Consider the following 22,361-nt stretch of genomic DNA (forward strand, 5'->3'; position numbering starts at 1 on the left):
AATCAAATACAAGATAAAAGAAGAAAAAAAAAAGATAGGATGCTACCACTATAATGAAGAAGGGCATGTGAAAAACAATTGTCCTAAATTGAAGAGCAAGGACAAGAACAAGGACAAAAGACCAGTCCAGACAAAGCATTGAAATCTAAAGACGACGTGGGACAAAATGTCGTCCGAACCGAAGATCGAAGCCCTCACCAGGCTTGCGCTAGTGGTAAGTCACCAAGAAGATAAAAACTAAGCAAGCTCGTCCGAAATGAGTATCAAGAGCATCGATGAAGGGGGAGCAACATCAGAAGACAGCAACACTTCAGAGGGAGCTTCAAATTACGAGATCGACAAGGTAAGTCAGGTACGGTCTCAACCTCCTAATAAATTATTTTAGTTTATAAAAATATTATCAAAAAATTCCTATAAATTAGAAAAAGAAATTTTAAAAAAAAATTCTATTATTGAATTTTCTATGAATTAACTATCCAAATGTAAATTTTTAATTCTTGAAAATTCAATTTTTTTTTTTGCGAAGTTATTTGCTATAATGCATTCTCAGAAAATAGTTCAAAATTTTTCATTATTAATAACCCTTTTTTTAATATGTCTGTTAAAAAAAATTTCAACAATTACAAATATTTTTCAAAGTATTTTTAATAAGTCCAGATTTTTCAACGTTTAATCTTTCAAAATTTTCTGGATAAGAGTATTTTTTCCTTAGACTTTGTTTTAGACTTTATTCTCAAACCATTTTAAGTACCCTATTTTTATGTGATCAAAGGAGGAGAAGTGAAGATTAAGTCTAGGGGGAGGATATCATTATTTTTTGCACATTATTATTTACGATATTAATTACCTTAATATTATTTATTTTTTTACCCTAACTTAACTTGAGGTTGCTCACATCAAAAAGGGGGAGATTGTAAGTATCTCGTGGTAATTTTGATGTGATCAACCAAGTCAAGTTAAGTCCTGTTGTTGTTTAACCCCTGTATCTAAGTGCACAACAAATTAGAAACACAGGAAGTCGAGCGAAAGACGCAACTAGCGAGAAGGACGACACGGAAGAGAGTCGACGGGCTCAGTGCGTCCAAGGGATGAGGTGCTGCGGAAGAGTATGCTAGCGAACAAGAAGGAAGCGTACGACGTTTCCGAGGGACGAGAAGTCGGAACAGAAGTTTGCTCGAGGAGAAAAGAAGCTAAACTACCTTATGAAAGCGCCTTCAGTGAACAGTGTAAAGGCGCCTTTCATGGACAGTGTGAAGGCGCCTTCCTAATGACCGTTGGCGAAGATAAAACTTTATCTTCGTACAGATAAAATTACCACATTGGAGGCTCCTTCTACCCTATGGAAGGTGCCTTCCAACCTCAGATAAAATTTTCCAAGGGCTATAAAAAGACCCCTGGAGCTAGAACTAATGGAACAAGTTTTGTATTCATTTCCTAGCACATTTCTGAGCATTCAACAAGTGTAATAGGCTTCTCCGCCTACATGAAGGAGATTTTTTCAGTGTCTTCTTCTATCTTGGATTAACAACCACCTAGGTTGTAACTAAGTAACTCCTTAGTATCTTTAATTTATTAGTTGTTTAATTTCTTTTTTATGAGTGTGCTACTAATCTGAGGTGAAAGATCGAGAAGGGTCTTTATTTTATTTTTCAACAGGCAATTCACCCTCTTCTTACCGGCACAATCTATTCCAACAGTTTCCTTCAACATGAGGTATATAAGTCATCTTGGTCATAGAGACTTATACTTTGACATCTTAAGCAAGCACCTCATTAAGGTGTGGATCTAGGATGATTAGGTATAAGTTAAAATACCCAAAGATATTTGGATAGCCCACAGAGGGTTCACCGCTCCTTGCGAGGATATGTATATCCTATGGTCACTTGTTAGGATTATTACTCAAAGACTTTGTCCAAGGCATCACATGTTAAGAGTACAAGACTCTTATATACATGTACGAGTAATTTAAATCCATAGAATGAGGAAGTATTACTTAGGCTAGGTGTGACGTAGTCAGTCTAGTGGGGATAGACACATAGACCATGTCCTAATCCAAGTGGATATAAGACGAGTGAAAGGAACAAGGCACGACTCACTATAGCTGTTGAAGGGTTTAGAATTAGTTCTAAGATCAACTATGATTTTTTAACTAATTGGGAATCACGATGTACTACTAGGTGTCACTCATGATTGTTATATAATTAAGTAGTTAATTATAGACAGCCAAGATAAACCGGGAACCTATTGAGTCACACACACTAACAAGTCTTTAAAAGACGTAAAATAAGTTGAAGAATAGGATTCTTAGATCAAGAGATAAATGTTTGGTTGGATCATACATAAGATAAATATGGAAATATTTGTCATAATGGAAGCGCGGATAGGCTACATCTGTTATAGTAGAGTTGAACCATATTTGATTTAATCATGAATTAGTCATGATCCAACTTGATTTAGTTGTGAACCAAACGAAGGGGTTAATGGGCTAATTTTTTATTAAAGGATAATAAGTTAGATTTGAGCTTTCTAATCCAACTCATTAAAGAGGATTATATATAGATGTAATTGGGAGAGAATTAGATACAAATTTCATTACTTGATTGATTGGATTTTGGAAATCCAATCCTCCTCTCCCTCTCCTCTCTCTCCTGCTATCAACAAGAGGGTGCTCCCTCTTGTTGTTGTGGCCACTACAAGGGAGAATAACTCTGCCTTGTGTTCTTCTCTTCTTCTTTCTCTTAATCCCTCTTCTTCGCTCATAGCTAGTAACTTCCAAAGGAGAGACTTGTACTCAAGGAATTATCTTAAGGAGCTCGGCGTAGATACGAATAGAGGTGAGGTCCGACAATGTTGCTACGGTTGTTTCCCTTTTCATTACAGGTCATCCGTAAGGTATGCCTAGCATAAATTTACTTTTCATAAAATTTTAATTATGTGATCAGATTTGACATGTTATATCCTTGTATGTGTGCAGTGTGTGTGATGTAATAATTAGGAATTATTATTATTTTATTTTTCATTGCGCATATTTATGAAACATGTTCTAGCACGCACCCACATCGGACATATCCCAACATGGACATGATGAGGTATCTATCTAGCTCCTCAGCCACTCACTGCGGGAGAATGCTCTACCACGAATGGTCTCATGGGCAGTCAAGATATGCAAATAGTCATTATCTACAGGAGAACATTCTACCACAGATTGTCCCATAGGCAAACATGGTATATAAGTATATAAAGCTATGATAACAGAATAAGCAGTAACAATACATCCAAGGATAGTGCTCTACAATCTTCTATACAGTCTGACCTCCTGAACGCATAAGCATGAGCTTAAATAGCAATCAAAGGTCTAGTAGGATATTCAATATCCTATATTACGGTATAACATTACTTATGTTTAGGTATAAAATAAACAATCACATCTACAAAATACTAGTCAATCAATTTCATCAAAAGAATATTAGTTATCTTGTCATAATATCTCAACTAACTCCATAGTATCATCATATATATAATAAAACAATGGGATTCAAATCAAGTAGTCCTAGATGTCATTCCAAAGAAAATAACCTAGTTGCATACTCCTATCACTTGGCTAGGGTAAAATATTTATCCCGTATATGCAGGTATAGTCTCGCTAACATACATATACTCATATACATATACAACTATACTATAGTATCACTAACATATAGTTACAGGCCTACATGAATCACTATATGGTGTAGATGCCTAAGCATAAATCTATAACTATACTACAGTAATACTCAAACAATACATGCATGAAAACAAAGAAGACTGCATATATAGATATCAAAGAGACTAAAACAAGTACATGAAAGTAAAGGTCAACTCAAGAAATATATAGAGTGGAGTCGAGCTGATATTGGTAACTACTACGTACAAAATATAGATAACAACATCCTGCACTAAGGTCAAAAGATCTGTAGAGGTCAAAGCAAGAACTACCCACCTCAAATGCAGAATATCTTAGCCATCTTCAAATTAGAGGCTTTGTCTTGAGGTCGAATCCTACAAGTACAAGATACTAATCAAATCTAAGAATTTATCACACACGTATCAATCAATCTATCTATCCATCTAATAATTCCATGGAATACTAATTAATAAGTAGTTAACTTATATCAATTTATTCAATCATTTCTTAGCCTATTGATCACTCATCTAACTACTCTGTTTAATTAATGAAGTTGTTAACCTATAAAAAAAAGTGGAACCGCCACATCAGCAGCCCCCCTAGAGCCGATCCCATAGATATAAAGGGAGGTAAATGCAGGTACACAGCTGAAAGCGCATGACCGGGTTGTTAACCCTGTAGGATCGATGACGTGTTAGAGGGGGTGAATAGCACTTGTGGCTAATTCGTTCGTTTCAAAAAACTCAGAATAATGCAGCAGAATAAAGAAAAGAAACAAACACAATCGCTAACAGGTTTCTTTTACTTAGTTCAGAGCCTGTGATGACTCCTACTCTAAGGCCCGCGATCGTTGATCGCTTACATTGGACAATCACTATAGATCCGAAATTATTTATAAATATATAAGTATAAGTATTGAACTTAAAATAGATTATACCAACAATAAATGATTAGGAATTGGTTCGTCGATTGTCGGAATAGCAGCTGAGCGTTGTTGAGTCGTTTCGGCGTAGCGCGCACCTTAGAAGATCGCTGTGAATGATGGTGTTCAAAGTAGCTGGCCGAGACCCCTTTTTATAGACTCTTCATACCTGATCCAGATCCTCTGATCTCGGGATCAGGTTTGACTTGACCCTGATCGGTCGACCGATCCCCAGGTTTGGTTGACCGAACTTGCTGAATCCACCCGGCCTTCCGTCCAGATATAGTCTCTCTGGATGAGCCTTCATTCAGTCGATCAATCCCTCCATTCGATCGATCAATCAACTGATGATCTCCTCCTTATCTGATCCGATCAACCTGGCTCAATCTGGTCACTACTTATCCTCGGTTTGATCGACCGATCCCGAGGTTCGGTCGACCGATCCCTTGATCGAACCTGGTCTAATCTCTGGAAATCTGATCCTTTTGTACTGAGGTTCGGTCAACCGAGCTAGATGTTCAGTCGGCCGATCAAGGCTAAGTCCAACCCTGCAAAATTGTTAGTTTCCTATAAAACAGAGTTAGACAAAATAGAAAATAATATATAAATCAATAACTTGGTAGCCTTCGGACTGCTCGGTTCGGACTTCGGATTTTCTCTAGAAACCTTAGGTCGAACTGACGCCTACTGCTCCCTCAGCGGAGAACACGCCCTCACCTACTCCTCTCAGAAGAAGTTACATGTTGTCAGACCGATTGGACTTTTGCTCAGTGCCTAAGGCTTCAGGACTTTCTGCTGGGCATTCGCTCCACGACCCGTCCAAACCTCCATCTGGTCCGCGACCACCAAAGTTTTCACCTAGAGTCCCTGACTCTAAGGTTTTGCCCAAAGCGCTTGACCCGCTAAGACTTTCTGCCTAGGGTTACCACCCCCTAGAGTTTTCCATCTGTCTAACTGTAGCTAGGACTTTTGCCTAAGAACACTTAGGACTTTCCTGCAAGCTCATTCAAACTTATTAGACAACAAGCAACCTTAACTTTAAACTCTTTGTCATTATCAAAATATAGGTTCGATCATCTGATATTTCCCGCACCAACAAACCCATCAAAGCATGTATGAGACAAACGTTAATCTAATTAATCCTTTCATTAATTAAAGCATGGAGACTCTATTTAAATTAGTTCTATCATTAATTAATGCATGCAACTTTAATTCACTCAACTCCAAATCAATACATTATCACTTAATTAATTAGACAAAACATAGGTTAAATTGATTCATTACCTTATCACTTCTCCAAAGGTGGCTCGCAGTGGTCAACGATGGCTGGGATGCTGTTAGAAGTGACCGACAACTAGTGGTTGCGGTGGCCACAACCTAATCACATCGGGTTGTGACCGGCCACCCACGTCTAGCCACGGCAAAAGCGACGCGATGAGCTGGGCTAGTCATAATGAAGGGGGTAACAACCGCAAAGGGCCGGCGATGGCTTGTTTGTCTGTAGCTGGTAGCGTATGGCCGACAACTTGCGAAGGTTAGGAATGATGAGGCATTCCTTGTCGAGTGATGGCGACAGTGGACCTGCAGGAGCTCGACATCATCCCTAGTGTCATAATCTTCTGGCTCTGCCACTTTTGGCAGCCGCTAGGGATTCGACGAGAAGCACGAGGTGACGATTGGGACGCATGAAACCGGAGGTGCGGGCTGCGATGATGTACAATAGTGTCTAGCAGAGGAGCTGGAGTCAACATGGAGTAGGGTGGTTGGAGAGAGGAGAAGGAAGCATGCGGTTGATGGGAAAGACGGGTGGCGCCGACAATGGGGCAAAATTGAAAACAATGGTGGCTGCGGTAACAGCAACTAATCGCCCAATAAGCTGCAGCTACTACATGTGCTTGTAAAGAGTTGGGTGTAAAAATTAGGGTTAATATTAAACTTAGATTCATATACTCAATCAACTCCCAATTTAATTGGGTATTCCAAACAAACTCCCTCAAAGTAAAATAAACCCACCCCCTCAAACATGTCATACCAACTCTATTTAAATCTCAAAAAAAATTAAAAAATTTTAGAAAATTCTATATGATTATTTCTCAATTAATACTTATTATTTTATAATTATTGAAGTGTCATATCTAATAGTCTTGGTGAATCTCCTATATGGCATAGTTAGCATTCTCAGAACTAAGATATTTGAGGAGAAGTCTAGAGAGACTCGCTTGTACAACTATCTCCGATCAAAGTAAATCGCAATGCCTGACTTTTGAGAAGTTAGAGCCTGTTCCAGGACATTGGGCATAATTCCATGTTGTAAAAAGGAGATAAGTGGGATACATCGGTCGATGGCATTACCTAAGTCGAGTGTTTGATCAATATAAGTGATAAACTATACTCAGGCAACTGACTCACTCAGGGTCCAAGTTGCCAGTGGCCATCTTGGCGAGTTCATTAGCCTTCTAGTTCTCAACTCAAGAAATCTTTTGGATAGTAACCTCCAGGAACTCTACTTTCAGTTTCTCGAAGAGCTCTGTGTAACGAGAAAGCCTTTCATTTTTAATCTCGAAAGTTCCTTCTAATTGCTGGGAGGCCAACTGAGAATTTGAGTGGATGAAGACGTAGGAGGCACCTACTTGTTTGGTTGCTTGGAGTCCGACAAGCAACGCTTCATACTCAGCTTTATTATTAGAGGTGTGAAAATTCAATTGGATGATTAACTATAGCACATCCTCACAAGGTGAGATTAATAACACCTCGGCTCTGCTACCTTGTTTCGTAGATGGCCCATCTACAAAGATCTTTCATGTTTCTTCTACTTCTAGGTCTGGAGTTTCTGTCAAGAAGTTGGCAAATGCTTGAGCTTTCATAGTCGTCCTTGGTTCATACTGAATGTCGTGCTCATTAAGCTGAGTGGTTTACTTGACCAATCTTTTTGAGGCCTCCGGATTACTCGGTACCTATCCTAAAGTGTTATTGGTAAGCACAATAACAAAATGAGAAAGTAAGATCACAATCGATAGGCTATCAGAATTAGTGCCAAGGCTAATTTCTCTGAGGTGATATACTTGCTCTCAACATCCTTAAGCAGATGACCAAAGATGTAGATGAGATGCTAGATGTTGCCTTCTTGCCAAAGGACCTGTTTGACTGCTCCTTTGGCGGTGGCTAAGTATAACCATAGTCTCTCCCCCATGACCAGTTTGGAGAGAAGAGGCAGGCGTGTTTGGTACGTCTTCAGATTTGAGAAAGCCTGCTCACATTTTTTATCCCACACAAATCGAGCTGCCTTCTGGAGCACCTTGATGAAAGGCAAGCTCCGATCGATGGTTCTAGAGATGAATCGGGATAGCGCCACCACTCGGCTGACTAACCTTTGTGCATCCATGATGTTTTAAGGGGTTGAACAACTCGTTAAACTAAATAAACATATTTGAACATATATGTGTTCAACTCGTTAATGTTCATGAACAACCTTCATGAATAATGTTTGTAAACTAGATTCATTAATAAACTTTTTTCAACCTGCTAAATAAACAAACAAAAAACTTTTAAAATAAACCAATAAGTTTAAATTATCAAGCTCAATAGTCAATCAAACAAACAAAAGTTTTAAACAAGTTTGAATTGAGAGATCGATAACATCTAAATAAACCAAGTTCTTGCTACAGTTGCATTGAGAGCTAAATGCCCTCAGGGTTTGGCACATATAGTAAATACATGGCAGTTTGTCTGTAGTGAGCAAGGTTCGAGTCCCAGGGAATGCATCACTTGTGTTCGTCCCGCCATGTAATTAACACCTGTGCTCCTGATGAACCTCCTTCCATCGACGTGGGGTCGTCGTGAGGGGAGCCATTAATGTGGTGGTTCAATAATTTTTTTTAAATTGAAAGTTCAATAATATCTAAATGAACTAAGCTCAAGCCAAGCTTAAACTCATAAAAAAAAATAAATTAAGCCAAGCTTTGAACAATTATTTTAAAACTTGATTCATTTTATGCTCGACTTGCTCAATTATCTTATCAAACAAATTTGAATGCCTTAAAGATTAGCTCAACTTGACTTGTTCACAACCAGACTGCACTCGATCGGGAAATCGATTTGAAGCCAAATGGATCGCCATATCATAATTGTAGAAGGGTAGTGAAGTTATGGGAAAAATTCAGGCGCAATTACAGTTCCTAATAATGACAGGTTAATATGTTCATTATAAATTGAGTGGAAATTGTGAGATCGTTGCATAACAAAAAGTAATAGAATACGTTTGCGAAAGAAGAATTTATGTATCATAAAGAACGGCGTTATACGAAAAAATTTTAAAAGAAGGCGAGGTAGGCTAACTCTCAAGCACTCATCTTTCTCATCTTTTATTATTTTCTGCTTTCACCAACTCACTTAAGCATTAGAGGGGTCTTGTTAGGACTAGATCGACACCTTGTGACTTCTATTGATTTTGAGCCATCAACGATCAAGAAATATTAGGCTTGGGAACTTTCAAATTCTGCCGTATCACAGATGATATATGTAATGATACTCTGTTCGCATCAATCTTCAAATAGTTAAACTTACCGATCTTTATTCTTCTTCAACTGCAGTGCACTCGTACACATTATAATCCCAGCGAAACTCTCGTTTCAAAGAGTGAAATGGCTGAGAATAGACTCTGTTCCAAGTCCTCTAGAAGCGAAAACCTGAAAATACTCTTCGAGAAGAATTTCTCGATATTTTGGAGCCACATTCTCGGACAATATCTCTTTGATCGGACCATACAAGTAATTGCCCTCGCGAACTCCGACAAAAAACATCGCCACTGACAATCGAGGCCCTAGTCGATTCGCCAACACTCGATGCTCCACGCTTTTGAATTTACCATTGCTAATGATCTACAAAATAAGAGAAACTAGCTATTTCAGTAAGCTCTAAGCAACACGAAAGGTCGAAGAATTACCTGAAGGAGATCGCCGATATTGACGACTACGGCTCCGGGAACGGGCGACACATCCACCCAGTGACCTTCGTGGCGAACTTGCAGGCCGCCGAGTTCGTCCTCGATGAGCAGCGTCAAGAAGGATGGATCGCAGTGCTTGGAAGTGCCCAGAGTGAGCTCCGGCTCCGGGCACGGCGGATAGTAGTGTGCACTCATGAAGTGTCCCTTGGAAAGGTTGATGCTCTTGAGGTGAGATGGACTCAGTCCGAGTGCCTCCGAGAGCAGCTCGTACACCGACTCGGCAAGGTCGAGCATGTGCTTGCCGTAGGCCAGGATCTCGTCTCTGCAAATGATGTCGATATAATCTTAGACGAAGCTAACTGTTAAGGCATGTAGGTGTTGTTGATTTGATACCTGCAGACATCAGGAATGTCTTGAGGATTCAGCGTGGTGCTGAAATTACAGGATAATGTATCCCTCCAATTCGCAGCCCCAGAAAGGAACAAATCGTAGTTGCAGACGTACTTCACGTTCTGCTTCAAGTCGCGGCTGTAGAGCTTCGCCTTCACTTCCTTTGGGAGCTCATGGAACCTCCGGCTCCCCTGCATCATGCCTTCCAAGATCTGCGGCGGGACGCCGTGGTTCACCAACTGGAAGAGACCCCAGGAGCTCGAGGCGTCGCGGATCTGCTCCACCGCCTCCCTCCGCCGGCGGGCGTCATCGGCGACGCCGCGGAGATCGATGACGGGGACTTTGAGGCCGGCGAGGGAGGGTGGGGAAGGGAGGTCATCGGGGGAGTGGACGAAGATTCGTGGGAGCTTGGTGATGCCGGCGTCGGCGAGGCCTTTGACGCCCGATTTGGTGGCGTCGAACGCAAGCAGCTCTTGCAGGCGATCGGGAGCTGCCTCGGCGGCGCTGTAGTCGGGGACTGCTGCTTCCGCCGCCGCCGCCGCCGCCGCCGCCGACATTTAGATCAGAATTGGAGCTTCACAAGGAAATAGGAAGAAATTGTCCATAAAAAGAAGAGATTAGCTTGATGGGGAAGTCAATAGTCAAAGTCTAAACCACATTTTTAAACGTATCCATCTTATCTAGTGGTTTAGATCATTGTAATCTAGTGGTTTGTATCTTTCCATCCAAATAAACTTCTTGCAGACAAACAGACCTTATGGCAACCGTTTCTTTGGTAATTGATCTGGTGCGAGAAATTATTATTGAAACATTTGAAGAACTTTAAAGTTGAAGATAAGTGTTTCTGGAGTTGAACAAACAAATGTTTCATATAACACGAGCTTCATTCTTCAACTTCTCGATGAGTTCATCCACCGATGAAACGATCGCACCAGCTTTTCTCTTGGGCGGTTCTGTAACTTGAATGATCTCCAAATCTGGTTTGATCTCCACGTTCAACTCTGCAGGTGTAACTTTCTTGATGACCTTCGATTTAGCTTTCATTATGTTCGGAAGAGTCGCATATCGGGGTTGATTTAACCTTAAATCCGTCCTGCACAAAGAAAATATCATATCCGAGATCAGACACCAGCAATTACATGAACAGGCAAACTATCATTTAGTCAAAAAAAAGAAAAAAACTAAGTCATTTAACTCAATTGAGCTTGTTTTCCAAGTAGAATACATGCCATTCAAGTGACATGAAAGATACTGCTAAAATAGATAGCAGAGAAACAAGGAAACGAGTAGGGGATAGATTACGTGATTACTGCAGGCAAATCAAGAGAGATCGTCTCGATACCACCATCGACTTCTCTTTCGACTGTTGCCGTTTGGCTTTCTTTATCCAGCACGACCTACTAAGATAAATTGTGGGTGAAATAATAGGCAATAGCTTCTGACTTTAAGAAAGATTCTCCAGATATATCACCTCCAAATGGCAGATCAATGAGTAAAAGTAATTATAGGTAAGAAAAATAAAAAAGAGACAGTCCCTAGGCAAGAACAGCAATAGAATACAATCATCATTGGAATATGATTGAATTGTAGCATCTGACCTTTGAAGCGAAGGTTCCTTGTGCCCATCTAAGTAGTCCAGCCACCATTTGTCCTGTTTGGTTGCAGTCATCATCAATTGCCTGATGAATACAAGGAACTCAGAGACTTGTATCAAGGAACTGACAAAGCGATTAAAATAACATCTCAATTACAAAGATAAAAAAAATTGTCAATTTCGTCCCTAATCTTGGATGCAAAAAGTTGAGGATGGCATTAATCCTAATGTGCAGCGTACAACAATGTCAACAGGTAGAGTTGAATGGCAGGGCTAAATCTGCTTAGCCAGCCCAAAATAGTTGAGAACTAAAAACATTTATATTGATGAAAATCACTAACATATATCCAATAAAGTATAGTAATCAATCAATCAATCCATCTCATAATTCTGCGCAAAAAAAATGTATCGAGTATAAACTGTAGAATAAATAATATAACAATGTAAAGCATGTCATATGTCTTAGTAATATGCATATAATTATTAGTTGATGATTAATTTTTTGTGATTGCTAAACAGTGAACAAAGTTTTTGTGACCATCAACTAAACCAAATCATTTTTTTTTCCTAGGCGAACACACTGCTTTTAGAATACTGTTTTGAGCTTTTGAACTTTCAATATAAGTAAATAATAGGAGAATACTTGCATCAAGCACACAAATCTACAATTGACAAAAATGATAATGTTAGGAAGCATCATCTAGTTAAATAAGGGAACAAAGGTTAAGCAAGTCATGCTAACATAAAAACTAGATGAATTCTAAAGACGGGTAATGTCGTGAGTCTACAACAAAGAAGCAAGAATTGGAAAATTTGAGATGTACGACAATATGCAGAAAGGTAATATACAAGTTTGAACGATCTGATAAGTGGTATGAGCTAAACGCTCATGCATTAGTGTCTTTGTAAGCCCAAGAACCTTCCTCATATTCCAAAGGACATTTCTGCTTTGGAAGTCCCAATTATTTTCAACTCAAAAACCTCAAATAGTGTTAAGTCTTAATAAATAGACAATTGTAATTTGTGCAACACTAGAATCATAAACATATTTAACCAAAATTTATGTTTTTATAACTGATAAATCATATTATTTATCCATTACTCATACAATATGAGATGTATATAAACGTAAAGGAGATGATACTGAATGCATAAAAAATGGGAAATATGAAATTTAAGGACAGCATTCGACCTTAATTGCAATGAAATGACTAGAAATCATCATGTTGAGTATACCAACAATTAGGTGTTCATTCCAAAGCAAAGTTACTAAGTTCACCAGCGACAGAAAATTAGCACGGTCGATTACAGTAAGATAAAAATAACGCACGGTGTATTTATTTAATTCACCGTATAACCTAAAGAGTGTAAAAGAAAACAAACGGCACTCTGTAACACCTTGCAAGATCTTAAGTTGTGCAAAAGTTTAAGAGATGAGAGGAATCTTTTTTTCCTGATCCCCAAAATGAAATCTTTCAATCAATTAACGAAAACAAATAAAATCATAAATCCGATTCCATCACCTGCTTGCCGAGGATTAAGAGCCCGGGCCGCTCTACGTGAACGAGGGCCTTCAGGATCTTAGCCACGGAGAGCGGAAGCACCGGCACGGTCCCAGAATCTACGTGGACGGCACGGTCGGCTCCCATGGCGAGGGCAGTACGGAGCGTGTCGGCGCACTGCGCGGGACCGACTGAGACGGCGATAACCTCCCCAGCGGCTCCTGCCTCCCGGAGGCGGAGGGCCTCCTCGAGGGCGATCTCACAGAATGGGTTCATCGACATCTTAACGTTGCCGGTCTCGACCCCGCTCTGGCAGGAAGAGAGCAACGTTAGAACCCTAGAATGAGGGAAGGAAGACGATGAGGAGAGAGCGAGATAGAGAGAGAGGGTAACGTACCTTATCTGGCTTCACACGGATCTTGACGGCATAGTCGACCACCCGCTTGACGGCGACCATTACCTTCATCTTGCTGCGTCGCTGCGGCCTCCGCCGTCGGTCAAGGCTTCAACTTCTTTCACCCTTCTTTTCTCTAAAATAAATAATTCTAACAATTGTTGCTGACGTGGCATAGATATGATCTCCGACCTTTTTGTAATAATTATAATTTCTAACTAATCTCGCAATGTCAAATTACAATTAATGAAAATTTAATAAAGTATTTTTAATATCAATTAAACTCTAAATGATATTTAAAAAAAAAGAAATTAAATGTCGAGGCATGCGTGCTAAGCTCCTGCCACCTGGCCGGCACGGCTCGGCCCGTTTCTTGATACTGGGCCGTACCGCTCATAAAATATTAAATCCGCATGAAATGTAAAGAAATTATTATTATTAAAATCTAAGCATGCTAATTAAGTTCACGTTGCCATCGTCAATTTCCTCTGTCATATGTCACACGTTCTTTTTCTTGCCTTATTCTCTCATTGGAATCATCTTTTTCTGCAGTTTGTTTGATCTCGATGCAATTGTTTAGTTCACTTGATTTTGTCTTATATTATTGAAGTTGAATTGAAACTTTTGGATCGATTGAGCAGATGCAGTGAACTTGGATATTGCTATGAGACTAACTGTACTGTTGGACTAGCTTTTAGGCTTTATAAGCAAGATTTTAAAGGAAAAGTGGGTTTGAATCTTAGTCCTGAAACATTGAATGAAAGTGACTATGAGTGTCAGGAAGCATTCAATTCAGCATATGTTTTTCAATGCAAGGAATCAAGAATATGTTTTGGCTTATAAGTTAACCTAACGGAATAGGTGAGTTGATTAGTCGGTTTCGCATGTTGTTAAGTCGGATGAAGGTGATTTTTCGATGGCTATGGAACGAAGAAACTATTACTAACTTAAGCATTTTATTTTCTTCATTCTCTTACACAAGCGGGCATGCTATACATCACAAAAACATGTTTCAAGGATGAATTGGTATCGATTTCTCAAAATTTGGTCGCCGAGAACTATAAACCCATGCAGGAGGATGAGAAGTTTCCCATATTCTAGTGGAGTATAAGTGCGACCATGAGAAGGTGTGTGGGCCAGAAATGTGAGGGAGGGGATGGCATCAATAGCAGGAAATGGAAATGAAATGTTTGTCCTTGTTCCCTGCATCTGATGCAAGAAGGATGAAGATGCATTGCATGGATGCTGCCTACCATAACAACCATTGTGTTCAAAGAACCACCTGCTCTTTTCATGAACAGTTAAAGGAGACATCCAAAGGGAATCACTAGGTCCACACCATTCTCATTGAAGCCTTTGTTTTCATCTCAGTAAACAAAGAGATATCGAAAGAGATTCTTTATGTAATCCACTCTGATCCTTGTTTGCTCACTTGCACAACTCTTTTAAATTTCAACTTAATATTGTGTGTCCATAAAAACCTTTCAATTCTTCAATCCATGTAAAATGATATAGATCCACTAAAAACTCTATAGAATAGAATCCTAATACTTTGATATCTCTAATTCCACTTTGAAATTCAATAGCATCCTTATTTACAAGGTATATCTGATCATGAAAGAGTAATAACTTCAATCTGTCATTCAACAACATCCTTGTTTGTAAGGTATATCAGATTATGAACTAGTAGAATAACTAGTCCAATTGCTCACCTTTTCTATCTAATTGTTTCTTAATTCCTCATAACATGCATATATTCATTGAGAAGAAGAAAACTTAGCGAGGATCTTACCAATAAAGCGACGGTAGTGAATGAGAATTAGCTATCCATGTTGTACACTTGAGTAATTCCTTTCCACTGATCCATTTTCAAAGTATGAAACTACTTGTCCTAATATTTTCAATATTGAATATAGAACTCTGAAAAGAAGAGATAAAAATTAAACACTAATTTGATGGCCGATATGATTTAGAAGTGATGGCTTGGCATAGCATCCATAGTTTAACATAAAAAAAAAAAAAAAATTGTTTCGAAATCTCATTTAACATGTGATTCTCACATTATTTTCTAAGAGAAAAAAACAGAGTGGAAATAGAAAACTTGCCTCATCTTGTGAGCCCTCACAGATAAAATGAGCATGAAAAAGAGTGAGTAAGCAGGAAGGAGTCATTGTGGTCTTCAAATCCTCTTTAAATTCTCAAAGAGTTCAATCGCAAGGGAAGCTCCTTTAAGATAAAAAAAAATGATTAATTAACTGGCAATTACAAAAGTTGAAAACTTATTCGCAGATCAATTGATCAAATTATATCTCAAACAAAGAACATAATCGGGCAAGCTAACTCATCGACACGGTCCAAAATATCTTTAAAATTTTAAAAAATAAGCTTTTTCAAAATTTTGTTATTATTATTTTTTATTTTTAGATCCTCTATAATTTTGAATGGAGCTTCACGCGAGGCTTTGACGCGTGGCCCCGTAAGAGTTGTACGGATCCATCCAATCGGCCTCCTCCACCAGTATAAATTTTAACTTTCTGGGAATCAACTGTCCAAGCTCGCTGGGGCAGGAGAAGGGCATTTCATGGAGTATTCCTTCTCCGACTCCTTGCACAACTACCAGTCGCCGGAATCCCCCGCCGCCTCTGACGAGGCCTCCCAATCCCTATTCCCCACCCTCACTCTCGACCTCTTCTACCCGGACGTCCCTCTGCCCTTCAGCATGAACGAGTCCGACGAGATGCTGCTGCTCGGGATGCTCGCGGGGGCCTCCGGCGAGCCACGGGAGCAGAGACCACTCCGCCTCAAGGAAGAGGAAGTAGACTCTTCGCTAAACAAGACCGCCGAGGCAGAGGCGGAGGCGTCGGAGCAGGTGAAAGCGGGAGCACGAGAAGCGAAGGAGAAGGCTTACCGGGGCGTGCGGAAGCGGCCGTGGGGGAAGTTCGCGGCAGAGATCAGGGACTCAACGCGGCACGGCGTCCGGGTGTGGCTGGGGACCTTCGACAGCGCGGAGGCTGCGGCGATGGCCTACGACCAGGCGGCTTTCACAATTCGCGGCGCCACTGCCGTGCTCAATTTCCCAGTGGAGCAGGTCCGGGAGTCGCTACTCGGAATGGACCGCACGGAGAAGGAGGAGGAGGTGTCGCCCGTGTTGGTGCTCAAGCGCCGCCACTCCATTCGGCGAAAGTCGATGATCAAGAAGGAGAACGCTAAGGAAATGACACGCAGCAATAGTAATAGCAGTAGCAGCAGCGGCGGCAGCAACGTGGTGGAGTTTGAGGACCTGGGAGCAGACTACCTGGAGGAGCTTCTGAGGACATCAGAGGTTGCTGCCAATCCCTGATGAATTCATGAAATTCATCCTCTGTTTTTTTAAGGAGGCAAATCTCTACCCTGTTCCAAGATTTCTTCCTCCAACTAACAAGCAGTTCTTTCTTCCTTCTTCCTTCTTCCTTCTTCCTTCTTCCTTCTTCCTTCTTCCTAATATATGTAAAATGAAGCTTTTTAAAAAAAAAAAAAAAAAACACGCCATGTGCATACTGATACGGGGAATGGCGGATGACTCACGGCTAGAACGGAGATGTGACCGTCAGAAGTTGTGTGACAGTCATGATTAAAAATTATGTGTTCAAGCAGTCTACTCCCTTAATCCCGATCGACCTCTTAGTCGGTCAAATTCAGGATTCAATCCTTTTCTCCTAAGCACAATTTCGGTCTTAATCTCGGTCGGCCTTTTAGTTGATCAGACGTAAGGCTCCGTCTCTTTCTCTTGGGTACCATCCCAGTCTTACTCCCGGTCAATTTCTTAGTCGGTCGGATCTCCAAGGCTCAATCCCCTCACTTCTAGTAGGCATCATCCCAGTCCTACTCCCGACCGACTTCTTAGCCAGTCGGACCTACAGAGCTCAGTCCCCTCACTTCTCCTAAACATCATCTCAGCCTTACTCCTGGTCGGCCTCTTATCTAGTTGGACTCCCAAAGGGACAACACTGTCAGGGAATCACAACAACTTGTCAAAAAGTAACATATATTTGTAAAGGAATATTTCAATACCCTGCCACATACCAACCATGGAACTTTCGTCTACCCAATGAAAGTTCCTAATACATTCTTTTTTACCCGACACCCCCTGACATGCGACATTCTCTGATGTCTTATGATTGTGAATGTTACAAAAGACAGTATAAAAAGGAAAGTTCTCTCCGTTGGCCAGGTACACGCTAGACAATAGTCTTACTTACGCACACATTTACGGTTCTTCATTTTTTCCGCTCGGCCTCTCTTCTGACTTGAGCGTCGAAGGGCCTGCGTCAGAGACCACTTCCTTAGTTCTTGCTCTAATACTTTCGGGTGCTTGGTTGGTCGTGCTTGCAGGGTCATGGGTACAATCAGCGATCCTCTCCTCCCAGGCCCCAAACTTCTCTCTTCATCAAGAGTCTCACCATCATCAATGGTACCCCATCTGACTTAGCTTCCGAATTAGATTAAATTCCGTGCCATATGTGGGAATTACATTCATATGTTCCGGAACATGAAAATGGAAGACACCGGTAAGATCAACGTCACTATAACCCCTGAGGAATAGAGTTATTCAAGGAGGCTAAGATGCGAGCGGATTCTCATCCACGCCGCGCACCTGTGGCTTCGAAGGGCGGGCTGTCCACTTCAAACGGAAGGTCCAAAAGGATGTGGCCATGCGAATTTCCTCAGGCGTTGTATCGAACCCCTGTAGAAGGTGGCAACAGAATGGAGCACTCTCAGGCCTCCTCAATCAGAAACTCACTCTCCAGGGACCCAAAGAGAGGAAAAGTCTTAGCCATTCAAGAGACACCTGAACAACTCAGCATCCCTTTCTCCCAGGGAGTGCTAGACAAAAAACTTCCTAAGCGTTATAAATCCCGATCTATTGGAGAGTACAGACGTAATAATGACCCGGAGGTACATCTCTAAAAATTCTAGAACGCTTCTCTATTGCATCAGTACAACGACACAATAAAATGTCGAGTGTTTCTCAATACTCTCTCCAGCTCAGCGTAAAGATGGTTCGACAGGTAGTCAATGGGATCTATTAACTGTTTCAAATAATTCAAAAATGTCTTCCTACACCACTTCGCCAGTAGCAGAAGATACTAGAAAACTAATTATAATCTGTTTGTGCTCAAACAAGGAGTTATAAAGTCCTTAAGAGCATATATTAAGCGTTTCAACCAATCGGCACTCAACATCCCTCCTGCTACTTTTGAGATATTGATAAACGTCTTCTCTCAATGCCTATTAGAGGGAGATTTCTTCCGAGCCCTCATCCAGAAGATTGCAAAGGACTTCAACGATTTTCTAGAGAAAGCGGCCAAATATATTAATGTAGAGGAAGTTTAAACCGTCCGGAGGAAAGAAATACAGACCCCAACTCTATCCGGTCAGGCGGAGAGGCCACCACCACCTCCTGTCCATCCTAAGGATCTTTGGCTGAATTATCCGTCAGGTCAAGAAACAGGGGTGACGCAGTGATTCGGGGCAGTTCGAGCTCCTGTCAACCAGTTTACCTCATGGGCGGCCCGGTATTACACTTACCACCGATCTCACTCTCATGACATAGGAAGTTGTCTCCAGTTGGCTTAGGACTCTCACCGAGCAATCGAACTTGGCCTGCCTCTGTCTGAGATCACGCCCCAACTTCTGAGACAACAGGCCAGGAACCCTAACATCTTGGCCCGATCAACTAATTCGCCTCAAGGGAAAGAAGACTTAGATTACTCGTCAAGCAATAGAAGAAAGGAAATGAGGAAATCCGGGAGGAGGAGAACCGAGAAAATGCTGCATTTGAGACGTTAGATAAACTGGTCCTATACTCGGTCGGACAGCCATGCAGGGACGGTCAGAGATGTAACTAAGTTAATACCCCTAGGGGGTGAGCCGTAGAAACTCCTCAAGGGGTTTGTGTCCAAAATGTTAAAGATGAGAAGCTGGATCTCCTAAGGAGCGTGAATTACATCCAACCTTACGATACTTAAGGAGCAGTCTCTATCTGTACTGACTTTTACCTAATAAACGAATCTCAGACTCTTGTCCCCGTGCGAGTTACAAGCGAGCAAAGCTCTCGCATCCTAACAACCATCCAATGGGATCCCAAACTCTCATCCCCGTGCGAGTTATAAACGAGCAAGGTTCTCGCGTCCCAACGATTGTCCGGTCGGATTCTAGACTCTCGCCCTCATGCGACTTATAAGCAAGCAAGGCTCTCGCGTCCGAACGATCGCCCGGTCGAATTCTAGACTCTCGCCCCGTGCGAGTTATAAGGGAGCAGAGCTCTCACATACCAACGACCATCCGGTCATATTACAGTCTCTCGCCCTCGTGCGAGTTATAAGCGAGTAGGGCTCTCGCATCCCAATGGCCAACCGGTTGAATCTAAGGCTCTCGCCCTCGTGCGAGTTATAAACGAACAAGACTCTCGCATCCTAACGACCAACTGGTCAAATCTGAGACTCTCGCCCCCGTGCAAGTTATAAGTGAGCAGCGCTCTCATGTCACAATGAACGCTCGGTCGGATTCTAGACTCTCTCCCCCTTGCGAATTATAAGCGAACAAGGCTCTCACGTCTCAATGATCGCCTGGTCAAATTTCAGACTCTCGTCCCCGTGGGAGTTATAAGCGAGTAGAGCTCTTGCGTCCTAACGACCATCTGGTTGGATCCCTGACTCTCGCCCCCATGCGAGTTATAAGCGAGCAAAACTCTCGCGTCTCAATGACCACCCAGATTCTAGACTCTCGGCCTCGTGCGAGTTATAAACGAGCAGGGCTCTTGCATCCTAACGATCATCTGGTCGGATCTCATACTCTCGCCTTTATGCAAGTTATAAGCGAGCAAGACTCTCGCGTCCTAATGACCATCCGATCGGATCCCAGACTCTTATCCCTGTGTGAGTTATAAGTGAGCAAAGCTCTCGCGTCTCAATGACCACCCGATCGAATTTCAGACTCTCACCCCCGTAAGAGTTATAAGCGAGCAGGGCTCTCACGTCCCAACGACCACCCGATCGGATTTCAGACTCTCGCCCTAGTGCGAGTTATAAGCGAGCAAGGCTCTTGCACCTATAACTTCCCAGCCAGGATAAAAATCCGTCCAACACTTGTCTCCACAACCACCCAACCCGGCTCTTATCTCTACAGTCGCTCTACCCAGCACTTATCTCCACGACCACCCGGTCCGGCTCTTATCTCTACAACCGCTCTGCCTGGCACTTATCTCCACAGCCACCCTGTCCGACTTTTATCTCTACAGCCGCTCTGCCCGGCGTTTATCTGCACAGTCGCTCTGCCCGACGCTTATCTCAACAGTCGCTCTGCCCTACACTTAACATGATCGTGGCGACACTTAGCAATACACGCATGTCGTCACCCTTCAACACCACGACCTCTACCTCATAATCCGATCAACGCTCAAGCATGAGAGTTAATCATTCATCTATGAGAGAGGAAAAGAATAAACCATACAACGATTAAGGATAATAAAGTCAACACGGAGATCAATATGCCATCAACAAGCACACAACACAAAATCCAATTAATAAAAACCCATAAAAAGTAATTTCTGGTCTCTCTCCTACAATTCTTTCGTAATACAAAATAATCATCTAACGGACTAGTCGTTAAGCGTTCTTCTTCGCAGGGGTGTCGGACTGCTCCTCCCACCCCAGATACGAACGAGTCATCAAATTACAGCCCAAGCAGATATAGGCAGCTTGTTCCGTCCTTAAACATTTGTTCGATTCACCTTTGTAGACTTGCAAGGAAGACGCCAACTTAGCTTTGGTTCGGTCTAGTTCGGCTCGCAAGGAGCCCAGCTCAATTGCCTGCAAGTTCAGGTCCTGCTGTTGCTACAATATTGTTAGATCTCTAGCATTTGCCTCACTAATCATGCGGGAGATGGAAAATAGTGAATGACCCCACTACTAGGACGGAGACGATAGTCAAGATGACATGACAGTCAAAAGTGGGGAAGATGTGACGGTCATGGTTAAAGACTACGTGTTCAAGCAGTCTACTCCCCTAATCCCAGCCGGCCTCTTGTCGGTCTGACCCAGAACTCAGTCCCCTTCTCCTAAGCATCATCCCGATCTTAATCCCGGCTGGCCTCTTAGCCGGTTGAACCCAGGGCTCCGTCCCCTTCTCCTAGGCACCATCCCAGTCTTACTCCCGATCGGCTTCTTAGCTGGTCGGACCTCCAAGACTCAATTCCCTTACTTGGGCACCATCCAGTCCTACTGTCGGCCAGCTTTTTAGTCAGTCGGATCTTCAAGGCTCAATCCCCTCACTTCTCCTAGGCATCGTCTGAGCCTTACTCCTGGTCGACATCTTATTCGATCAGACCCCTAAGACGACAACACTGTCAGAGCATCACAATAACTTATCAGAAAGTAACAAATATTCATCAAGGAATATTGCAATACACTGCCACGTACCAACTGTGAAACTTTCCTCTACCCAATGGAAGTCCCTCGTACATCTTCTTTTACCCGACACCCCTTGACATGCGACATTCTTTGATGTCTTATGATTGCGGAGATTACAAAAGACAGTACAAAGGGAGAGGTCCTCTCCGTTGACCAGGTACGCACTAGACAATAGTCTTACTTATGCGCACATTTATGGTTCTTCATCTTTTTCAGTTCGGCCTCTCTTACGTCAGGGACCTCTTCCCTAGTTCTTGCTCTAACACTTCTAGGTACTTGGTTGGTGGTGTTTAGTTACAGAGTCGTGGATACTATCAGTGATCCTGTCCTCCCAAGCCCCAGATTCCTCTCTTCGTCAACATTCTCGCCATCGTCACCGGTACCCCATTTAACTCAACTTTCGAAAGAGATCAGATACCATTATTACAGTGGCAATCTACACTTCAGTTCAAATCTGACACAAAGAATTACTACGACATGATCTTTTTTTAGGAAAAAAATAA

At 41.9% G+C, this 22,361-nt stretch overlaps 3 protein-coding genes across 4 annotated transcripts; 1 reads left to right on the plus strand and 2 right to left on the minus strand.

Moving 5' to 3' along the window:
• Positions 1-9,130: 9,130 nt before the first annotated feature.
• LOC121971192 (1-aminocyclopropane-1-carboxylate oxidase homolog 3-like) lies at positions 9,131-10,475 on the minus strand. Its single transcript, XM_042522338.1, has 3 exons — positions 9,922-10,475; positions 9,529-9,850; positions 9,131-9,463 (listed from the first exon to the last, which is right to left on the minus strand). The coding sequence occupies exons 1-3, from the start codon at positions 10,473-10,475 to the stop codon at positions 9,215-9,217; spliced, it is 1,125 nt and encodes a 374-aa protein (XP_042378272.1). The 3' UTR covers positions 9,131-9,214.
• Positions 10,289-13,957, minus strand: LOC121971194 (electron transfer flavoprotein subunit beta, mitochondrial-like). 2 transcript variants are annotated; one of them, XR_006109085.1, is made up of 6 exons: positions 13,412-13,544; positions 13,036-13,323; positions 11,517-11,597; positions 11,221-11,315; positions 10,673-11,011; positions 10,289-10,492 (listed from the first exon to the last, which is right to left on the minus strand). XR_006109085.1 is itself a non-coding variant. In XM_042522340.1 (5 exons), exons 1-5 carry the CDS (start codon positions 13,478-13,480, stop codon positions 10,786-10,788), a joined length of 759 nt encoding a protein of 252 aa, XP_042378274.1. In that variant the 5' UTR covers positions 13,481-13,957; the 3' UTR covers positions 10,716-10,785. The 2 variants fall into 2 exon arrangements, 1 of the variants encoding a protein (XP_042378274.1); XM_042522340.1 differs by lacking the exon at positions 10,289-10,492 and having other exon boundaries at positions 10,716-11,011; positions 13,412-13,957.
• Positions 13,958-15,958: 2,001 nt separating this feature from the next.
• On the plus strand, positions 15,959-16,850 carry LOC121971195 (ethylene-response factor C3-like). The gene has a single exon (XM_042522342.1). It carries the CDS (start codon positions 15,990-15,992, stop codon positions 16,746-16,748), a length of 759 nt encoding a protein of 252 aa, XP_042378276.1. The 5' UTR covers positions 15,959-15,989; the 3' UTR covers positions 16,749-16,850.
• The last annotated feature ends 5,511 nt before the right edge of the window (positions 16,851-22,361 follow it).

Source organism: Zingiber officinale, chromosome 4A (genome assembly GCF_018446385.1).
Source record: "Zingiber officinale cultivar Zhangliang chromosome 4A, Zo_v1.1, whole genome shotgun sequence".
Lineage (NCBI taxonomy): Eukaryota > Viridiplantae > Streptophyta > Magnoliopsida > Zingiberales > Zingiberaceae > Zingiber > Zingiber officinale.